Source organism: Panulirus ornatus, chromosome 6 (genome assembly GCF_036320965.1).
Source record: "Panulirus ornatus isolate Po-2019 chromosome 6, ASM3632096v1, whole genome shotgun sequence".
Lineage (NCBI taxonomy): Eukaryota > Metazoa > Arthropoda > Malacostraca > Decapoda > Palinuridae > Panulirus > Panulirus ornatus.
In genome coordinates this window covers 46944073-46967499 of record NC_092229.1, presented here as the reverse complement: position 1 = coordinate 46967499, position 23427 = coordinate 46944073, and the positions used below count along the sequence as shown (strand labels likewise).

Below are 23427 nucleotides of genomic sequence, written 5' to 3'. Positions count from 1 at the left end.
TGAATCCTCTCAAGAGTCTAGTAACTCTATTACTGTCAGACTTATTGAATTTTAAGCTATAAAGGCTATAAGCTGTCTTTACTGCGTATATCGTAACCTTTAATGTCCCCTGGTGGTTTTGTGAACCTCTATTGCCATTTGCAATAACACCCCGGAGTGCCTAGGTGGTCTAGCTATTCTTTGGTGTCTGGGATCTCATCGTTTATCCCAGGCCGAGCTCTTGCTTGTGTAAAAGCAGAGACAATAACTCTTCCCTGACTCTTGAAGGTAACGTGAATTTATTGATGAACTAGGAAGACAAATGATCAGATGTTAAGTAGATTTTGTGAGATCGCGGACTGCGCTCGTCCGTCATGTGTGTTTAGATACGAATTCCTCGATGTTCTTTATCGCCAGGAGAACGTGACACTTCAGCAGCTGGATCAGGCCCTCTTGGGGCGGCTTGCTTTAGTGCTTGTGCTTGGGTATAAACACTAGCCACCAACATCACCAAGATATTTCCCTTTTTAGATTTGTTGTTTTGCTTTAAGGACCCCATCCAGCATGATATCCTGTTTAGAAACAGTGTGTGCCATGTTTCCTGCTACGCTTGTGCTTTGGTATAACTCTCTGCAAGCATCATTAGGCTATTTCAAGTTTGTCGTTTTGTTTTTAGGGCCACATTTAGAAGTATTTCCTGTTTGGAAGAAGTATGTGCCTTTGTTTTCGACTGAGCAGGAATCCAAGATGCTTCCAGCTGGGAAAGTGTAAGGCGCTGGTTACATTGTTTCGTCTACAACCTTGATGGAGTGACTAACATGGGGTGTTTATATGTTAGGATGCTGAATGCTACACATTCCATGACTGAGGTAGGTTCGTTGTTTGGGTTTTAACATTGTCAGCTGAAGGGTCGTTATGGCCGTCAACGTCAAGCAACAGAAAAATTAATACTTGCTTCACAAGATAATTCTAATTCTAAAGCCATGTATATCTTTGTATAATGCATGTAGCTTAGTTTCACTACCTCAAGCAAGAGTATATTAGTTACCTGTAGACAACACTATTATTCTTGTATTAAAGAGATAGATCATTTATAGTTTTTGCATTTTTTAAGTTAGTAATTCATTTTTTATTGTTTACATGGAATGGTAGGTTTTTTTTCCTTGCCAAATGACGATTCATCAGTTAGCCACTAGAACCAGCATACTAAAAGAAGAAGGCGAGGCCTTTTTGAAAAACAGGCTGAAATGAATGGGGAAGAAAATGTGTGAAGATAAGGTGTGGAATACGTTTAAGACCAGGATATATATATATATATATATATATATATATATATATATATATATATATATATATGGTGTACGTAAGGAAAACAAAATTAATTTAACCTCGTTAGTTTGGCTTTGATAAAACAGTAAGACCGACATGTGGTAGAGATGGCTCAGAATGTTGTAAACAGCTGATGAAGTTAGAAGAAGAATTTAGTGAATCTATCTATATATTCTGGTGCCGTCGCTCTTCGACTGTCAGCTGTATCTCGGTACTTGTTTATCTTTGTATATAATTCTCTCTCTCTCTCTCTCTCTCTCTCATCATCATCATCATCATCATCATCATCATCATCATATAATCCCAGGGCCTCGTTTATGGGGCTCCTGCAGTTGCGCTTCAGTCAGAATTTTGAAATGAACTCTTTCGGAGCGACATTACCTTGACGACTTTTTTTACTTTTCGTTAATTGACAATGCTGCAGCTCGCGAAGGAGTCCAGTAACACCTCTTATATATATATATATATATATATATATATATATATATATATATATATATATATATATATATATATATATATTCATTTATTTATTTATTTAAGTGAACCAAAGTTACACCGAAAACATAATATCCCGTTCACCACTGAAGTCTTCAGCCATCCATTTGACCCCAGAAGGACATGAGTCCAAGCCTGCACCATCCCGCCGCCTTAAAGGATCACTCAACAAAGCACTAACTGTTGTGGGCATCACACGCCATATTGGCTCACCACAAGACAAACAAAAAAAAACACGAATGTAACAAGCAAACTGACTGCCTGTGAACATGGATCTTTCAGTATCCTTTATCAGCAATTCATCCGCTCTAACCTATATTACGCCACACCTGTTTGGTCATCAATCATGTCAAAAGCAAAGCTGTAAAGCACACAAAACCGAGCACTCAGAACAGTCACTGGCTACCTTAGTGACCACGAACTCGCCTCAATAATGCATGGGGATCGTTACTTTAAATAGCATTAGACCCTTCGCATCCAAACTATGCCTTACCTAACCTAACCTTAAAAAGAAATGAAAAGCTTACTACATGGATTCACACTTCAAGCGCTTATAGATTCCCAACCCGACACATAATATTGAAAAACACTTGACAGCTGCCCTCCCACCTCGGTCTTAAGCACATCCTACCAGGTGAAAGGGGTTGTATGATGATAATGAGAATGACGATAATGATAATAATGGAGAATGTAATGGTAATAATGATAACGATAATAATACTAATAATAATAATGATAATTTTACACACACACACACACACACACACACACACATAGGTCATAATTATAATAATGATAGTTTTACACACACACACACACACACACACACACACACACACATAGGTCATAATTATAATGATGATAATTTTACACACACACATAGGTCATAATAATAGTAATAATGATAATTTTACACACACACACACACACACACACACACACACACACACTTAGGTCATAAAGTGTAGTGATGTGTGTGCGTCTATGTGTAGCGAGTGCAGGGCAATTAAGGAGCGAGCGCACAGTGTCTTCGTTGTGGAAGTTTGCATCATGGTGGACATGAAATGTCTTCGGGTATGTTGAAACGGTATTTGTAATGTTATAGGGATGGGTGATGTCCGTATCGCAGATGGGTAAGCGTACGACTTGTATGTCAGGGGAGTGTGGTTTCTGATTGGTGTATATCTGGGAGGGTGATTTTAAGACCTGGGTTGAGAGAACGGTTGTTAAATAATCGACGGGTTATTCTAGTATGTGTTTTGTTATTGTTTTGTTCGTAGAGGTTACGGAGGTGTGAGGCAGGGGTAAGATTTTCATTTCTACTCAGGATATAGGTGGTTTGGGTGGAACAGGTTTAGTGCTGTTTCACAGAAATGAGAGTCGAGCATGTTGAGGTGCGATTTTACTATAGATATCTTTTTTCCATTGAGTGGTTGTACTTTGCAAGAGGCTTTCGCAGTGCTAGGGAGCGTGTCTTTATATATATATATATATATATATATATATATATATATATATATATATATATATATATAGGACGCCATTACCAAATGGCGTCCTAGCTTCGTCTCTTTGATGTATATCAACTGACTGTTATATTTCTCTTTTGTGTCTCCCCTGATGATGTGATGATTACACGAAAGTGCACTTGGGAACTTTTCGTGTTTCATTTTCCCCGTGGACTCATAGGAATATCTTGATCACGCGCAAAATTGTGATCCTTTCCAATATATAATGTATATATATATATATATAATGTATATATATATATATATATATATATATATATATATATATATATATATATATATATATATATATATATGAGAGGCAAGTGTTTTGGGAGCAGCTGAATGAGTGTGTTAGCGGTTTTGATGCACGAGACCGGGTTATAGTGATGGGTGATTTGAATGCAAAGGTGAGTAATGTGGCAGTTGAGGGAATAATTGGTATGCATGGGGTGTTCAGTGTTGTAAATGGAAATGGTGAAGAGCTTGTAGATTTATGTGCTGAAAAAGGACTGATGATTGGGAATACCTGGTTTAAAAAGCGAGATATACATAAGTATACTTATGTAAGTAGGAGAGATGGCCAGAGAGCGTTATTGGATTACGTGTTAATTGACAGGCGTGCGAAAGAGAGACTTTTGGATGTTAATGTGCTGAGAGGTGCAACTGGAGGGATGTCTGATCATTATCTTGTGGAGGCTAAGGTGAAGATTAGTATGGGTTTTCAGAAAAGAGGAGTGAATGTTGGGGTGAAGAAGGTGGTGAGAGTGAGTGAGCTTGGGAAGGAGACCTGTGTGGGGAAGTACCAGGAGAGACTGTGTACAGAATGGAAAAAGGTGAGAACAATGGAAGTAAGGGGAGTGGGGGAGGAATGGGATGTATTTAGGGAATCAGTGATGGATTGCGCAAAAGATGCTTGTGGCATGAGAAGAGTGGGAGGTGGGCTGTTTAGAAAGGGTAGTGAGTGGTGGGATGAAGAAGTAAGAGTATTAGTGAAAGAGAAGAGAGAGGCATTTGGACGATTTTTGCAGGGAAAAAATGCAATTGAGTGGGAGAAGTATAAAAGAAAGAGACAGGAGGTCAAGAGAAAGGTGCAAGAGGTGAAAAAAAGGGCAAATGAGAGTTGGGGTGAGAGACTATCAGTAAATTTTAGGGAGAATAAAAAGATGTTCTGGAAGGAGGTAAATAGGGTGCGTAAGACAAGGGAGCAAATGGGAACTTCAGTGAAGGGCGTAAATGGGGAGGTGATAACAAGTAGCGGTGATGTGAGAAGGAGATGGAATGAGTATTTTGAAGGTTTGTTGAATGTGTCTGATGACAGAGTGGCAGATATAGGGTGTTTGGGTCGAGGTGGTGTGCAAAGTGAGAGGGTTAGGGAAAATGATTTGGTAAACAGAGAAGAGGTAGTAAAAGCTTTGCGGAAGATGAAAGCCGGCAAGGCAGCAGGTTTGGATGGTATTGCAGTGGAATTTATTAAAAAGGGGGGTGACTGTATTGTTGACTGGTTGGTAAGGTTATTTAATGTATGTATGACTCATGGTGAGGTGCCTGAGGATTGGCGGAATGCGTGCATAGTGCCATTGTACAAAGGCAAAGGGGATAAGAGTGAGTGCTCAAATTACAGAGGTATAAGTTTGTTGAGTATTCCTGGTAAATTATATGGGAGGGTATTGATTGAGAGGGTGAAGGCATGTACAGAGCATCAGATTGGGGAAGAGCAGTGCGGTTTCAGAAGTGGTAGAGGATGTGTGGATCAGGTGTTTGCTTTGAAGAATGTATGTGAGAAATACTTAGAAAAGCAAATGGATTTGTATGTAGCATTTATGGATCTGGAGAAGGCATATGATAGAGTTGATAGAGATGCTCTGTGGAAGGTATTAAGAATATATGGTGTGGGAGGCAAGTTGTTAGAAGCAGTGAAAAGTTTTTATCGAGGATGTAAGGCATGTGTACGTGTAGGAAGAGAGGAAAGTGATTGGTTCTCAGTGAATGTAGGTTTGCGGCAGGGGTGTGTGATGTCTCCATGGTTGTTTAATTTGTTTATGGATGGGGTTGTTAGGGAGGTAAATGCAAGAGTCCTGGAAAGAGGGGCAAGTATGAAGTCTGTTGGGGATGAGAGAGCTTGGGAAGTGAGTCAGTTGTTGTTCGCTGATGATACAGCGCTGGTGGCTGATTCATGTGAGAAACTGCAGAAGCTGGTGACTGAGTTTGGTAAAGTGTGTGGAAGAAGAAAGTTAAGAGTAAATGTGAATAAGAGCAAGGTTATTAGGTACAGTAGGGGTGAGGGTCAAGTCAATTGGGAGGTGAGTTTGAATGGAGAAAAACTGGAGGAAGTGAAGTGTTTTAGATATCTGGGAGTGGATCTGTCAGCGGATGGAACCATGGAAGCGGAAGTGGATCATAGGGTGGGGGAGGGGGCGAAAATTTTGGGAGCCTTGAAAAATGTGTGGAAGTCGAGAACATTATCTCGGAAAGCAAAAATGGGTATGTTTGAAGGAATAGTGGTTCCAACAATGTTGTATGGTTGCCAGGCGTGGGCTATGGATAGAGATGTGCGCAGGAGGATGGATGTGCTGGAAATGAGATGTTTGAGGACAATGTGTGGTGTGAGGTGGTTTGAGCGAGTGAGTAACGTAAGGGTAAGAGAGATGTGTGGAAATAAAAAGAGCGTGGTTGAGAGAGCAGAAGAGGGTGTTTTGAAATGGTTTGGGCACATGGAGAGAATGAGTGAGGAAAGATTGACCAAGAGGATATATGTGTCGGAGGTGGAGGGAACGAGGAGAAGAGGGAGACCAAATTGGAGGTGGAAAGATGGAGTGAAAAAGATTTTGTGTGATCGGGGCCTGAACATGCAGGAGGGTGAAAGGAGGGCAAGGAATAGAGTGAATTGGAGCGATGTGGTATACAGGGGTTGACGTGCTGTCAGTGGATTGAATCAAGGCATGTGAAGCGTCTGGGGTAAACCATGGAAAGCTGTGTAGGTATGTATATTTGCGTGTGTGGACGTATGTACATGTGTATGGGGGGGGGGTTGGGCCATTTCTTTCGTCTGTTTCCTTGCGCTACCTCGCAAACGCGGGAGACAGCGACAAAGTATAAAAAAAAAAAAAAAAAAAATATATATATATATATATATATATATATATACTCATTTGTTTTCCTATTCCGTCCGCCAATATTTCTCGTTCTCTGGTCGTCCATTTCATCGGGCTGTGATGCTGCGCACACGTGACTCAGGACCACACCGCTGTGATTCGCTGTATCTCCAGTTTCTCCGGGGAATGCCATGGGTCTCTGGGGTATGGGGTTCACGGGCCGTGGGATTCCCTTAACTGGGGAAGGGTTTTGTCTATGACGACGGGCTTGAGGGGGATTTGGCGGGGGATCCATTGATAAGTCTGACGGTGGCTTTGGGGGGAAAGGAGGGGCGATGTCCGCTCGGACTAAACGCAGTGTCTGGGGATTTTTAGGTGTAAAATACATCGATATGCGTGATATTGTACGCCTCCTGTGACGAGAGAACCTGAGCGTTGGACGTTTTCTTTATGTAATGTATTACATGATATGAAAAGAAACTTGATGGAGTGTAGCGAATTGTATTTGAATTTATAAAGTTAAATAACTGTTTTACGGAAAGTCGTTTGTGCTCTTTGTTTGGGAATGTATGAGAGGTTAAACCTCCCTCAGGATGCGACCCACAACAGTCGGCTAACACCCACGTACCTAATAACTGCTAGGTGGGTAGGGACTATTGTCAATGTTATTATTATTAAAGTTTATTGGACAGAAAATGATAGTGTTAGATCATTTACATGATACAACAGCTCATGCTCAACAAGGTACATGAACATAGTCAAACGACTGTCACAACCATCCAGTATGGGGGGTAATTGTTGATGTGGTCACAGTAATACATAATGTACAAAACAAAGACTTCACGACAGTGGTTCATTTCCTCACCCGTGACGCAATACATGCCTTGCGTGACGTCATTGCTGCGTCGGTACTGGCCTGAGTCACTCGTGGGATTTCTAGGTGCGTGCGCGTGTTGTGTGTGTGTGTGTGTGTGTGTGTGTGTGTGTGTGATTACCAATTTGTACTGTACGGGGAGGGAGTTTTACACTCATAACGTTGTTCGAATTTTTTTTTTTAGTCTACGTCGTCCTTTGCTTAAAAAGATTTAAGTGTAATGATTAGGTCAACTCTAACTCTTCTCTCTTCCAAGGTGGTACAGGATTTATATCCGCACCGATGTGGTTCAAGGTCTATACCTCCACCAATGTCTTCTTCCCTTCCTTCGTCAGTTGGGGGGGACCAGCGTGTATAACCGGTCCCACGTATTCCCTCCCAACTTGCATTACCCACTTCTCACCTACGGGAGGGAGGTTGGTTCACTTGGTGATCGTCTAAGAGTTTGCTTGGTCTGGGGTCTCGGGTTATATATATATATATATATATATATATATATATATATATATATATATATGTATATATATATATCCCCACCCTGACCTTCAAGCAATGGATGCTAGTCACTCAAACCCGCTCATCCGTACGTCATCAGCGCCGGGTTTCCTGAACACAAGCGTCATGTTCGTGAGGCCGGGTACCTCCCTCCCTCCATGGCTGTCTCGCTACTCGCTAGTTATTTACCAAGCGACGGAAATCCACCGTAGGAAGAATGAGACAGGTCCCCAACAACAAGAATCAGTGTAAAGTTGTTGTTTTTTTCCCCTTCGTAATAATCAGGACTGGTCACAACCGTATGAGGGCGACGCGACGCTTCAAGATCTTGTAAACAAAGAATGTCAGCTGACCGCTTCTTCCTCCCGGCCAGACGCACCACCCTGGCCTGTAATACAGATGACTCAATCTGTTCCCTGTACCCGGATGAGATCACTGCTGCTATCCGTCAATGAAATAACGGAATGCATGTCACCGATGTCTTCAAATCAGTTCGACCGTGAACGTTAAAGTTACGGTGTGTTAACTCGTTACCACGGCGTTGACAGCTTCCCTACTCTTGTAAGTCTGTTCCCGATGATTTCAGCACATGCGGGAAATCACAAAGCTCTACCAGCACCTTGAACTATTGTAGTGCCTTAAATACGACCACGACTCCAGCCAGACACTGTGCGAGACAACTATAGCTTGCAGCCTAGTGGAAGACCGAGACACCAACTTGTGTCTACGACAGTCTCTCGTCGCTGTCTGGGCCACGCCCGAGATGGAAGGAACAACATTGCAGAGCCAGACAAACACACAACCTCTCTGGTTCCTCTGCCAACATAAACCAACCCAAATCATACGCAGCAGCCCTTGCCAACACACCTTATGCCTCACAACCTGCCCTTACCACATAACAAATGCTCGCGACCTCTCATACCGCAGGGGAAGTAAGTGCGTGCTTCGTAAAATATTAAAGTATAACAAAAAAGTATTAAAGTATTGAAGTATAACAACTTACCAATTGTAGAGAATCCTGCCGAACCACTTCACTCCCCACCAATCTATCATACCGTCCTGTCTTACCGAAATAAGTGACATGCTCGCCTCCTTCACCTCCACCACAAGTGTTTCCTGCCAGGCCTCCACCACACTGCTTGCCCGGCCACTGGTCCTCATCTCCCTCACCTTCACTGACACCACTTTCCTCATCACTAGTCCCACCTCCTTCCCTTCCCATAAGCCCATATCATTTTCCCTACCAATCACTCCCACCCCCTCCTGGTCACTACTTGCCAGGTCCTCCCCATCCCCCTTCCCACAACCCAAACTCGAACAAACACTCAAAGAGAAAAACGGGACTGAATTGCTGCATCTATCCCAACCCACTGAACAATAACTACCCCTCCATCCAACCCAAAATCATTCACCAATACCAGTGCTTATACCCCCTCCCCCTCCCATCAATTGTCCCTACCTCCCTTAACCCACAATACACCATTTTATGCTTATCCTTTTCTCTGTGTTGACTCTCTTTGTCCTTCCCTTCCATTCCTTCTCAGAGGCACGATGCAGGAGTCGGTGGAAACAGGTAATGGGGAGGCAGTAGTGGTGTGTGTGTGTGTGTGTGTGTTGAGAGAGAGAGAGAGAGAGAGAGAGAGAGAGAGAGAGAGAGAGAGAGAGAGAGAGAGATTTTCTTTACCTTTTATTCTATCTTTTTATATACAGTATATCTAAAGATATTGAATGTATATAATGATTATCTCATCGTCGGGCTTTCACTAACACCAGACGTGTCTTAGCTGGGTAGGTTAGACTGGTGGCCGGTCTTCCTAACTATTCTGTTCTATTGCAGTTTCTTTGTTCGAGTCCACCCATTAACTCTGTGTTTATTCTCTGCCTGCCTGGTCACATACCTGCTTGTCTTCATATAAAGTGGGTTGCTTTAGAAAGAGTATAGATATATAAAGTGCGGGTTTTGTTGAAAGGAAGTTGTCTTTATTTATGTGAATAACATACATGAGCAATGGCGATAGAGATGACAGCAGAGAGGCAACACCTGGTATCCGCCACCAACCGAGACAGTATTGTTGTGGTCGGGAGCACAATTTCTTCGCATGACAAAGTATATTTTTATTTTCTATCTTCGCCCGGGGATGCCTGATCACCCAGAGGGTGGCTTACCTCTCCAGTGCTTGTAATTGCAATAACTATACCTTTCTGCCTCTAATTAACATAGCTTTGCTTGTCATCTGTCATCTTACTTGGTATCTAAGACCGTGTAGGTTTAGGCTAGGATATTCAAAGCTTTATATCCACCTATGCCTCATGTTAGTGTTCTAAAACGTGATCCATTTGCTCCAGCCAAAAATAGCACTTTTGTAAACACGAGAACTAACCACTGTAATCTTTTACTTTACCACGATTACATAAAGGAAACCTTTCTTTACGTAATGCTGAAGAAAGGTGTTACGGAACAGGAAACCATCCTTACTTTAAGCACATGGCGAGGCTGAGGCTGTCCCGGGAGGGGAGGGGATTGAGGCACCCCACCAGCCCTTGCAACTGAGCAATGACCAAGCCTTGGGATGAGAACGATATATTGATATTAGACAGATATATCAAATTTAACGATAAAGCAGTAGGAGTATCACCTTTCTGTGATCCTCGCACAACTGCGTCTCTCTATCTCCGGAAACCACTTCCTTTCGTGCGAGAGGGATTTATATCCATTTGTAATAAAAGACTTCAGTATCAGGGCTGTTAGTTGGAAGATCGGACTTATGGGAAACTCAGTATTTGTCATGTAATGTAGACAGTTTTTTGATGATTAATCGTATTTAGCCTTGAGTGACATTCTTACGGGCACAGTCGAAGAAGTGACGAGCGACGAGAAGGTTAACCAACGCGGACCCGCTCAACTTAAACGTTTGGCTTTGGATTTCCGGACACTTGTTATTAGTAGTCCAGGGTTATTAGTGTCGTACAGCCAAGATATATTCCCCTGATACACTGTTGATAAGCCTTACCAGAGAGCAGCAGTACTGAGGATTATCTCATACATAGGTATGTCCGTCCATAATCTCCATTCTGTATGGTATAGTTGTTATGTTCTATGACATTTCATCTTCGGTGTTGAAGTACATTACAGCAGGCAGGCATCCAAGATTTAGTCAAGGTTGGGGGAGTTGGGAGGGAATTATGTAAGCTTTAATACAGTGGATGAATGGCTGAAAACAAGAGTATTATATAAAAACACGTGTCGTAAAGAACTTAGCGCTTTTAAATCCAGTCACCAAATTTGGTCAAATGTTCATGCATTGACCCATGACAGCTAGTGTGTGGATGCGAGTAAATACGGGCGTTCTTCGTCTCTTCCTGGCATTGACTGGCTACGTGGGAAATGTATGTGCAGATGAATAATCCACTATGACAAGGATGTGGGTTGGGGTGGTCAGTGAACACAGGTGAGACCTACTGAGCTTTATTCCTTGAACGTTTCGGCTTCTGCAGAAGCCATGTTCAGAGACACTAGGATTCAAAAACAAAAGACTTTCCATAGGACAGACCTCGCTAGTCGTCGCACTACGCTCCCATCTGGTCAACCATCTAACCTTATCCCAGGCCCTGTTCTCCTACATTCCTCGACCTCCATGTTAAAATTTGTACTAATCCTTCGTAAATCATCCGCTTATTGGTCACTTCTGTGCGTATGTGGGCCGCTTCAAAGGCTTTTCCGCACTCGTTTGCTCAATTCTTTATGTATAATTCAGCTCCTTTTTAAAGTCCTTTTGTCTAAGCGGACGGCACGCGCATTCTATGTCCTCCGTTGATTTACGGTAGCCAGGCTCGTATCCACAACTTGGTTTAGGAGGGCTTGTGAATCATTATAACTGAAAAGCTTAAAACAAGAGTGATATGTGAGGATACATTGCTTCTTAAGAGTTATTTGAATGTTTGATCAAATTATTATTAGTCAAATTCTCATAAAGTGAATACAGCTTTTTGTAGAGAATTAAGTTTAAGAAGAGTCTGTCGTGGCGACCATTTATTAATTAATACATGAATTTATATTCGATGATATAAAACAGCTGACAGCTTTAATCAAGGAAGTACTGATCGATGAAGCAAATTCATATGCTTTTGCAGACAAAAAATATTGCATAACTATAAAGTAAACATGTCATGGATTTGGGAGGTGGCTGGGAAAAATGTCGTCAGACGTCACCCTGCTGATCAGAAACATGTCCCAAGACAAATGAAAGATAAAGCTTATGCTGTTGATTCTGGAGAGCATGAAACTCTGCCATCTTAGCTTCCTCTTCATCAAACACTCTTCCTGGTCCATCAAACTGGCACAAGTGTTAAAAGGGAAAACCTTTCATCCACGAACGAAGCTCAGTTACTTGTGAGAAGTCATGGGAAAACACTCGGTGGTCTAAAATCATTGTAATATGCCATGGTTAAGAGAGTCATCATCTAACGATAATTCTTGGCTTAAGAAACGAAGATACGGAAGCCTTTTTCACTATCCCTTAGGATCCTCTTCCATGTTTTCAATACATCGTCTTACAGCTGCCTTACTTCCTTCAGAATTTGGAAATGATATACTCTGGTACCAATAGATTAAAACGAAGGCTTCAGATTGTGTGATTTGACGTCGAAAAAGAAAGAGGGAAACGATTTATCCGCGCAGGAAAAATTCTTTTTAGCGGTACCCTGCGTGGCACGGCGCACACCTGGTGGTTCTCCAGAATGAATAAAAAGAATGAAGATTGTAAGCAATAACCGGAGAGAAGTTCTTTAAGGAGACTTGTACTCCCAATGATACGGCCTCGCCAAATAGACCCTCATTTGGGGACGAAACAAAGGCAGTACATAGAACCAAAAGTGTTCTTCCTTTCTAAAGCAACCATGATGACATACTGTGATTTGTAACGGCAAAGGGGAACAAGAACAACAACTAAGAGGGAGAGGAAAAAAAAAAAATCGTCAGACACAAACATGTAGTAGCTAAGAAGGCAAGAGCGGGTCATGCTACCAGTCTGACTCACCAACCCAAGGCACGCCAAAGTGTTGCCTTAGAACAGCTTTCGTTGTCTTGTAAGACGTCACCCTCACCACTCTCAGCAGTCTTAAAATCCTTGTTTCTCGACCAATTACTTGGCTCGGGTCCAAGGGACTTTCTTGGACTCCATGAAGCCTCCCAATTCCATAAAAGTTCGTTCTCTTAAGGGCACTTCTTCAGGAAGAAGACCTCATTCGAATACCTCTTGTATCAGTACCTGCTTGACTCCAACAGGGCTGATCAGACAAGACAGTCGAACAAAAAGGTCTCCAGTGCAATGGCATGGCAAAATTTCCTATTGATTGCGCGACTTTGAGTAATTATATATATATATATATATATATATATATATATATATATATATATATATATATATATATATATATATATATATATATATATATATATGGCCTTTGTTGTCTTTTCCTAGCACTACCTCGCACACATGAGGGGGGAGGGGGATGTTATTTCATGTGTGGTGAGGTGGCGATGGGAATGAATAAAGGCAGACTATGAATTGTGTACATGTGTATATATGTATATGTCTGTGTGTGTATATATATGTATAAGTTGAGATGTATAGGTATGTATATTTGCGTGTGTGGACGTGTATGTATATACATGTGTATGTGGGTGGGTTGGGCCATTCTTTCGTTGTTTCTTTGCGCTACCTCGCTAACGCGGGAGACAGCAACAAAGCTAAATAAATAAATAAATAATATATATATATATATATATATATATATATATATATATATATATATATATATATATATATATATATATATAAAGACGCCTCGATGACCCGTGAGAGAAAGGTGGTGATGTAGCGGAACAAAACATTCACTGGAGACGTGAGAAATCGGAGATCCGAGTCAAGTGCATTGTACCGGTGGACGGGTTGGAGAAAACACCTACGTCGCAACACAGGAATTCTGGGGCGTTCCGGCGTGACGCTGGTTCCATCGTAGACAACACTTGTAAGGTCTGGGTGAAGAGGTGGATATGCCTACCCTGGGGAGTTCCTAGTGGAACGAATAATGTGTGGAAAATCACGGACTTTTACCGACACCGGGAAACGATACACAGAACTAACATAAACAAGCGAACGAACGTAAACATGTACAGAAGGATGTGGGATATGCAATTTATTGAAAGCAAATAAAGTTTTCCTTTAACATTTTGATCATAGAATAACTTGGGAGCACAGATGTACGCCACACACACACACACACACACACACACACACACACACACAAAATACAATTATCTGAGAATGATAATTTACTCAGATTTTCAGTTTGTATATTATTCTCGTCGATAACATTTTTATTTTTTCTTAAGATCCAGTAAAGCTGTTTGACTTTCTCTCATGCTAGATAGACTATGTTCTCATTCCCACGACTTATCTTCCAACTCCCACATCCCACGTGAGAAGACACAGAGAGAGATAATGATAATAACATCCTTTCCAAGACGTAATCACAAGAGAAGAACGACGTAAACCCACACTTGAGCTTGTCCCCACTTTCTTTGATTCCTAAAATCCTTCCTCGCCATCGACCAGTACTTCGAAAGGTCCCAAGGTCCCACCACTTCGCTCTGAAGTTCAGAAATAGTAGTAATGATAAAAGTGACGACATTAGTATCAGGAGTTGTAGAGACATGAAAATGGGAAATACGCTCTTAAGAAATATACTGGATATCAAATAATTACGAGCATACTTGCACGTAGTTTACGTACGCGTTAATGAAACGTTTGATTTACTGTAATCCGGACAAAGGGGTGCAGCAAAACAAGCGACAACAGCGTGTGTAACTAGCGTTATCTTTGGAGCGGTGTGGGATAGCAGGATGGTGCCCTTGGTTGGTTGGTTGGTTGGGGGGAGGGTATAGCTATCATGTGCTGCGCGCCACAAGACTGTCTCTGTAACTCATTTATTCATTTATAATTACCCCAGGACCATTTTCATTGAAGAAGTCCTGTTGTTCTTTAAGCTTTCTAACGGCTGGGGCTTTCAGCCCAAGGCTGCGCTACGCCCAGAAGCAGGGAAATGTGGACAGATTCCTTTCGAGAGGAGTAGTTCACGGACAAGACTGTCCTCCCTCCCGCTGTCCCCATTTACAGACGGAGCCCGGTAACACCCCCGTACGCGTCGAGTAAGCTAAACATCTGGAATGACACCTTGATGAAGAACCAGTTACCGTCAGTATTATCCATTTTCTTGAGGGGGATTCGAATGCTGTTCTTCATATCGTTCCTCTCTCGTCTCTCCTCGTAAGGTGAACAGTTGTATAGTCTTCCGTCTTTCATTGTAGCTGTACTCTGTTAGTGTCAGCACCATCTTGTTTGCCCTTATCTGGATCTTTTGAGTTATAGCCTTGTTTTTATTTTCGGTGCAGTGACCAGACATGTAATTACTCTCTGTGTTACGAAGAGAGTCGTACACTCGTGTTACCCCGTCTCTTAAACTTGTATATATGTACCATGTCTTCCCTTTTACACACACACACACACACACACACACACACACACACACACACACACCTCAGCATAAGACAGGTATCCAATTATCAGCCAACCTCGGGAGGAAGATGAATGCCTGGTTGGGGGGTGTGGGCCGACTTTCACCTCGGGATTCGAATCCATGCAGGCGCGACTCCCGGCGGGGCTCGTCCGTGGGTGACTCATGGTCAGTAACGCTAACCCGCTTGCCGCTGTCACGTGACTAGACCTCTGTGTTTGTGTGTGTGTGTGTGTGTGTAGCATCAGGCTATCCCCGCCTACCATGCATGACAAGAATCAAACCCGAACACTTTGCCTGCTCGTTTTTCACCATATACAATTATTCATTTTTTTCTTTTGAGGGACTGAATGACAGTTTGTAATAATGCTGACTATCATCATTTAGTTTCATGTACACAGTATAGCTCCAAGGTTGACAGGTGATTGCCTCTTCTAGGAAACACTTCTGACATCAGCTTTCCGTTTTCTGTTCTTTTAAACCATACATCACCCCGTTTTCCAAAAGCAAATGGTCGGACATCCAGTACAAGGTATACCGTAAACCACACTGTTCTTCTTGACATTTCTACCACCTATGGCTTTCGGCTCATCACCTGTCTTCAATTTCTTGATAAAGCAGCAATGTAATCCATTACGACCTTGCTGCAGTTTGAAACGAAGCTTTTAAGAGGCAAGACCTCCATAAAAGGGGTCCTAGAGTAGTATGATACGTATATCTATACATCTCAAACGCCCTTTCTCTCTGGGAATTCCCATCTAAGGGATGGCCACGGCAAAAGAGTCTTCACGTACCCCTGTCCTTACATGCCTACCTCACATACATCAATCCACGTATTCCTCCACCATTTCTCTTCCTACAATACTCTTCCAGTCTAGTACCTCATGTTACAAGGGGTCTTCCTCTCACACCAACCCCTTTAAAAGTGCTACCGTATCCTCTTCTTGTAAACTGCCAGTCTTGCATTCTTTCCACGCGCCCAAACCACTTCAAAACATTACTTTTCACCCACTCAGTCACTCCACGGTTCATTCCCTGTGTATTCCCTGCCATACCACATCTGTCATACACTCCCTAATTTCTTTCTTCATTCCATCTGGCCACACACCTTCTCTTCTCAAACAGCTTATTCCTGACTGCTGTGACTCATTCCATGTCCATGTTTCAGCTGCACAGGCCAGGCTTGGGAGGACTAGTGCTCTCCCTTAATCCTTTCTTCACTTCCATACTTGCACTTATACCCTTCATTTTCTATTAAGGGACCTAATGACTCTTCTACCCTGTGATGCTCTTTCCCTTATTTCTCCTTCCATATCACCATACTTACCCGAGATAGCTTATGAACACTTGAGTTCTCTAATCTCTTCCAGTCTTTCTCCCCGAGTATCTAAAAACACAGTTTAATACACTTTCTTCTTTCGCTCTATAATATTTTGCAAAATCTATGCTTTCACTGTTTCCTTTCAAACACCATTACATTTTACTCTTACTCGCATTACCTTCGATCATTTACGCTTACACACATTATAAATCATTCATACAACCTTCTGCAACTCCTCTTCACTCTCAGCAAACGTCACACACCACAGTATCATCTGTAAACAGGCTTTTCACCTGCCACCTTTCCGCATCACCACAACTCCGTCTCTGCACCACCCCCCCCCCCTTACCCCTTCCCTAGTTTTGGACATATGTAGAGAATGAGTGAGGAAAGGTTGACAAAGAAGATATATATGTCAGAGGTGGTTGGAATACGGAGAAGCGGGAGACCAAATTGGAGGTGGAGGGATGGAGTGAAAAAGATTTTGAGCAATTGGGGCCTGAACGTGAAGGAGGGTGAGAGCCATGCAAAGATTATAGTGAATTAGAACGATGAGGTATACCGGGGTCGACGTGCTGTCAATGGACTGAACTAGGGCATGTGAAACGTCTGGGGTAGACCATGAAAAGGCCCGTGGGGCCTGGATGTGAAAAGGGAATTGTGGTTTCAGTGCATTACACATGACAGCTAGAGACTGAGTGTGAACGAATTTGGCCTTTTATACATTCGCCATTTCCCGCGTTAGCGAGGTCGCGTCAAGAACAGAGGACTGATTCTTAGGAGGGAAGGATTTCCAGCACCCACGCTCCCACCCCTTTTAGTCACCTACGACACGCAGGGAGTACGTGGGAAGTATTCTCTCTCCCTTATCCCTAGGGGGTAGCAATGCTGTTTCTGTGGGGCGGGGTAGCGCCAGGGATGGATGAAGGCAAGCAAGTATATGTACATGTGCATATATGTATGTCTGTTATGTGTATGTATATGTGTATATGTTGATACGTATATGTGCGTGTATGAGCGTATATATATATATATATATATATATATATATATATATATATATATATATATATATATATATATATATATTCCCAACACATGGCTTACAATATAAACCACAAAACATGTTTTCTTTCCAGGTTTTTTTGGTGCTTGTGTGGCCTGATGCTTGTCAGGTTCTGAGCGTTCGTCATCCACATCTTAGTACAGACCATGAACACCTGGACCATGTGTCATGTTGTAGCGACGGTGTTCCTGAGCACACTGTGGGCAGCAGCCTTAGGCAACACCACTGAAACGGCTATTCCCTCAGTGGTGAAGACTCCAGTAAATCAAGCCTCCGTTATATCAGATCACTTTAGCAATACTACGCTTCGAAAATGTAAGTGTGGCGCAGATGAAGTCCTGGATGGAGTCAGCTGTAGACGGGAACCAACAACAGTAGATGTGATGGAAACCACAACGTATCAGGTGCTTGCTATGAACACAAGTGCATTTAGCAGAGTAACTGTAGCCATGCCTCAGTGTCCCGATGGAGTTCCGCTTGTTTTATTGGATTCGTCGGAGACGATAGTGATCATGCCCTTTGGAGAACTCTTGGTGCATTATAATTTACTCGACGACTATTGTGTTGAACACGTTTTACGAGACGACCAGCCCTTCCTAGAAGCTCATGTCTGTCTACCACCTCCTCCATTACCTCTCTGTTGTCCTCAAGGTCACATTCTCGCTCCAAATAGTTCCTGTGTTGCTCACAATTTTGATAACTTTGCCCCACCAGTAGAGTTCAACTCTGAGTTTCTGCAGTGGAAATCTGTGGTCGGAGACGTAAAAAACATTTCGTGTGAAGGAATTTCGGAGGTTCGTCGTGTTAAATTGGATGATGTAGAGGGAAGAATTTTGTACAGTTTTTCACAGCCGATATTGTCGTGGAAGCCATCCGTCGAGTTTGAGACAGAACTGTTTGAGAGTGAGTTCTGCGTGGGCGCGGAGCTCGACAGTGAAAGTGGTGATCTGAATTACGTTGCCAGGACCTGTTATCTGGATCCCCTTGTACACCACCACCATATATGTACAAGCAACACATGTATCAGAAAATGCTGTCCTAAGAACCAGGTTCTTTTTCAAACATTTTGTGTCGACGTCAGCAGCGAAGAAGAGGTTTGGAAGCCAGTATTTCACCCTAGTCGCAATCAGCTTACAGATGTATCTCTTAATGAGAATTTTACGATTGTTGATGGATTTCCACTCTGCACCCATTTCTCTCAGTTGAATCTCCGGGCTGATGATAAACTAGAATTTTTCTTGATGACAAATGGTTCCCTTCGTGTTCCCATCCATAAGGCAATCTACCATGCTACTGACTATTGCCTGGATAATTTCCTGTATGATAACGGAATCCAGGCGGATGCTGTGCTCTGCGACCGTGAGAAAGAAATTACCTGCCTGTGGAGGCACATCCTTCTTGATGTATTGCGAGGGGTGACTTGTGTGTTTCTGGTCATTACTATGGCTGTATATCTAGGAGTGCCGGAGCTTCGGGACCGTACCAATGGCCGGTGCCTCATATCAATGGTCTCCGCCATGCTGACTTCCTACATATGCATCATTTGCAACATACAAATTCGGGATCCAACCGACACGCAGTGCGTTATCGTAGGTGAGACATAACATCATTCATGAATAACTGATCAATTTGTTTCTGACTTTTCACCTAAGAATTTAAACTTTGAATACCTAGATGATAGATTCACATTATGTATAATTCTATATAATCGAGCCACAATTCTCTATATCTGGTGTGTAAAAGAGCTGGTAGGCTTCTCATAACTTTCATCAGTGATAGATCAGAAAAGCTTGATTTTATCATTAAAAGTTAATGCAACCACTTGGTTAATATGTTTCTCAGAAATGCACACTTTCATGACTAATATTTAGATTTACCTTTGATGTAATAAGTACAGAAGTAATAACTGCAACGTAGAAAATATATGTACATAAAAAAAAACTTTCTTTCCTCAGCTTTTGTGGGCCATGTAACCACCTTGGCAACTTTCTTCTGGTTGAACGTTATGTGTTACGATTTGTGGTCAACGCTCAGGTAAGTAAGGGAATCATCAACCCTGGTTCAGTTCAGTCCTCATGTCTTTCATCACAATCTAGTTACAATACTTTGGCTAGGCTAAACCCTCCGTCCTATCAGTTAAACTTATATTCTTTATTCTACTCTTAAAGGTCCTTTGTTTGTGATATGTTTTTATTGTTTCACACATGCTGATAAGTTTTTCTCATGCTCACTCTGTTAATGCAGATGCCTGTGTATTCTCATTGGTATCATTTTGAAGTTTTGATTTCTCATACCAATCTTGTCTAAAAAGTTTAAGGGTAAATCTTTAGTACGCCCAGTTTAATGCGTAGTTTGAATGCCATCCACTCTCAGCTTTGTCTAATAACTTCATTTTAGTAGACTATTATATGGTTTCTTTTTGCCGTGTTATTCGCGGAACAAATGTGTTTAGTCACTGAAATTCCACATATACGAAAGGGAATGTTCGCAAGATGGAATTTTAATCTACTGTTCGGAGTAAATTAAATAAAGTCTGGATAGACCTGATGCATGTCTGCAGTGTAATATTTGGCCATCCCAACGCTTTGTCCATTTTCAAGAACAAACTTTACCAAACCACAATTTTGGTATAAAGTTTCAAAGACGCCCACCCATCTTTCGCGTGGGCGTGCTCTCATTTTGCTAGTGTTCGTAGGGCAGTTCCTTGCTAGAGGAAAAGTGAGGTAATCAAGGTTGCAAGACCTTTTCCGGCAGTGTTCCCCAGTGGTGTTGCCAAATGGTAGTCACCTTAGACATCCAAGTGGTAATCCTACCGGTGATCCCATTGGTTGTATTAATGATCCCAGTGACGGTCCTAGTGGTTACCGGTACCAATGATGGTTCTAGTAGTGGGGCTGGCAGTGCTCCCCAGTAGTGGTTTTACTGTTAGTCTCAGTAGTCCAAGTGGTGATCCTTATAGTGGTTGGATAAACACTGTCTCGAGCTGTCATGAGTAATGCACCGAAACTACAGCTCCCTATCCACATCCAGGCCCCATAGACCTTTTCCATGGTTTACCCCAGACGTTTCACATGCCCCGTGCATTCTTATGCTTCGGATGGATACTAACTATCCATCTTTGACTTTTTGAGCTGTGTGGGATAACCCGGTTTTGGCTTGGAATGCACTCATGAGAAACTGTAAATTCCTTATCAAGAGACTTTTCAATTAATTCAAGTGCAGCCTGAGTACCAGACAGTTTTGCAATAAATATGGAGAATTATCTGATTAGTTTTACAATTGGAAAGTCATCTACAGTAACTATGGCAAAGCCTGTATCTTGAAAATATATAGAGCCATCAGTAAATACTTTTGTTCCGCTCATGTCACATCATATGTTTAGAAATTTGTTAAAACAATGATGGTGGGCTTCCGTGCATAGGTGCATATGTGTGTGTGTAGTTGGGGTAACTGACACTGCTATCAGCCATGTCCACCGCCTTGAGAGATATGGTGAAGTTGATGCCATTCCAAACTTCATGTATTTACTAATAAACCTCAAGTTGAAGTATCAGATTCCCTTATATGTAGTATGTATCAGCTGGGTAATGAGTTTATACAACTATCCTGGGATGACAAAGCGAGAATGGGACGCAGCAGCTGTGCCGGTTCGAACAACTAACCCCTTGTTTGGAAAATAATTTTTTCTCCCAGATGGTGTCTCGCAAGCAGTTTTTCCTCTATACTTGCTCTGCTCTACCTTTTTTTCAACCTTTCTCGGTACACTGTATTAACTGTTATTGTTTTTGGGTTAATGCTCATGATCAGCAAATTCTGAGCTGCCTTGCAGTACAAAATGAGTGGGTTGATTACATGATCTCTTTGATGGCTTCTGATTGGCTGAAGGTGGCCCTGAAATGAACAGGCTGCTGTTACTTAGTCAAGAGGACTGTGAAGGATGGGAGGCTAGTGTTTCCCCACAAGAAAGATTGATGTAAACCTTGATTTTCCTACAGAATATTTCAGAGAATCTATCATGCTTTTGGGGCAGTGCCTTTCTGAGAAAAAGTTTTTCAGATTTCGAAACCCATATTTTTCTTATACCATAATGATATCTTGTACTATATTCATCATTATAAAGTGCTTGATCATTTTCCAGTTTCAAAGAGTAATCAAGTAAGGGCTTCTGAATAAGATTGAGTGTAATGATATCTATAACCCCATGGTAGGTTGACCAAAGAATCTTTCATGCTTATAAGACAGAGCATTGCAGACAAAAAGGTTTTCAAATTTTAAAACTCTCTCTCTCTCTCTCTCTCTCTCTCTCTCTCTCTCTCTCTCTCTCTCTCTCTCTCTCTCTCTCAAGATTGAGTGTTCATTCTAATGTTAGGTTGACCCATCTCATTAAGAAGGGTGTCACATAAAACTAAAGAGGTGCTATAAAGAAAGTTAGCTTTTTGACTTAATGCCTTATTGAACAGTGTAAATTACTTCTGAAACTACAGTTATAAACCATTTACAATTATATTTTTAAGTATCACATCATTCTGTATCCCAGGTTATCATATTCTAATTGAAGTTTTGATTATCCAAACTTTCATAGGTCATCCCGTCAACAATATCACAGTATGAAAAGGTTCTTGCTGTATGGTGCATATGCCTGGGGATGTCCTCTGGTGGTGGGTGTGATAACTATTATCATTGACAACCAAGAAACGTCTAACCTCATTCGACCCAAATTTGTTGAAAACTCCTGTTGGTTTTTTGGTAAGAATTGTGTGGAAATTTCCTCTATCCTCCATGTAGGTATACTCTTAAGCATCCATAATACTGAATCTCATTATAGAAATTATACTCTTAGGCATCCATAATACTGAATCCCAGTACAGAAATTGTACTTTTAGGCATCCATTGCACAGAATCCCAGTACAGAAGGAATTTTAAGAAGTGAAAAATATTTCGTGTACAGAGGTGAGGTATTATGGAAGGCAAAATAGCTTCTTTCAATCCATTTTCTCATATATCTCAGATTCAGTTTCTTACCACAGTTATGTGTGTAGATCATGCTCCTTACCTGAAGACTGAGTTGTCAGGTAGGAAACTGGTGGTTCGATAGCTAGAGAGGGAGAGATGATACGTAGACTGCCATCCTGGGGATTATATTGACTAGGTAGGCAGTTTAGGTGCATTGCTAAGCCAAATCCTTATGGGTTGCACAAGATGTCCTTTTGTATAAAAAGTGTTCTTTTACTCCTCAGATCTCCATTTTAATCTGCTTTGACTGCATGAGTATTTAAAATGTTTTTGCTGGGTACACAGTATCATGCTTTATTCATAGTTACAGAATCTCTTAACATTTAAGCATGAGCAAAATTTTTTTTTCATACTTGATTGCTGTGTCCAGCATTAGTGAGGTAATGCTAGGTACAGATAATGGCCACATCCACTCACATCCATTCTTTAGCTCTCATGTGTAATGCACTGAAACCATGGCTCCCTGTACACAACCAGGCCCCATATCACTTTCTGTAGTTTACCCTAGATGTTTCACATGCCCTAGTTCAGTTCATTGACAGCACAGCACATTGGCTCCTGTATACCACACTATTTTAATGCACTCTATCATGTGTACACCTTTCACCCTCTTGCATTTTAAGGCCCTGATTGCTCAAAATCTTTTCCCTTCAATCCTTCCATCTCCAGTTTTG

General features: G+C 41.8%; 1 protein-coding gene across 2 annotated transcripts in view; it reads left to right on the top strand.

The window, feature by feature from the left end:
- The window catches only part of LOC139749186 (G-protein coupled receptor Mth-like), a 45767-nt gene that overhangs the window by 7609 nt on the left and 14731 nt on the right, over positions 1-23427 (top strand). The window contains exons 1-4 of one of the 2 annotated variants that reach the window (XM_071662851.1): positions 10624-10826; positions 17814-19333; positions 19696-19774; positions 22323-22486. In XM_071662851.1, coding sequence (XP_071518952.1) covers positions 17887-19333; positions 19696-19774; positions 22323-22486 — 1690 coding nt within the window. In that variant the 5' untranslated portion in view covers positions 10624-10826; positions 17814-17886. Of the gene's footprint in view, positions 1-10623; positions 10827-17813; positions 19334-19695; positions 19775-22322; positions 22487-23427 lie in introns of those variants that run through there. The other variant, XM_071662850.1, reaches the window with a different exon arrangement.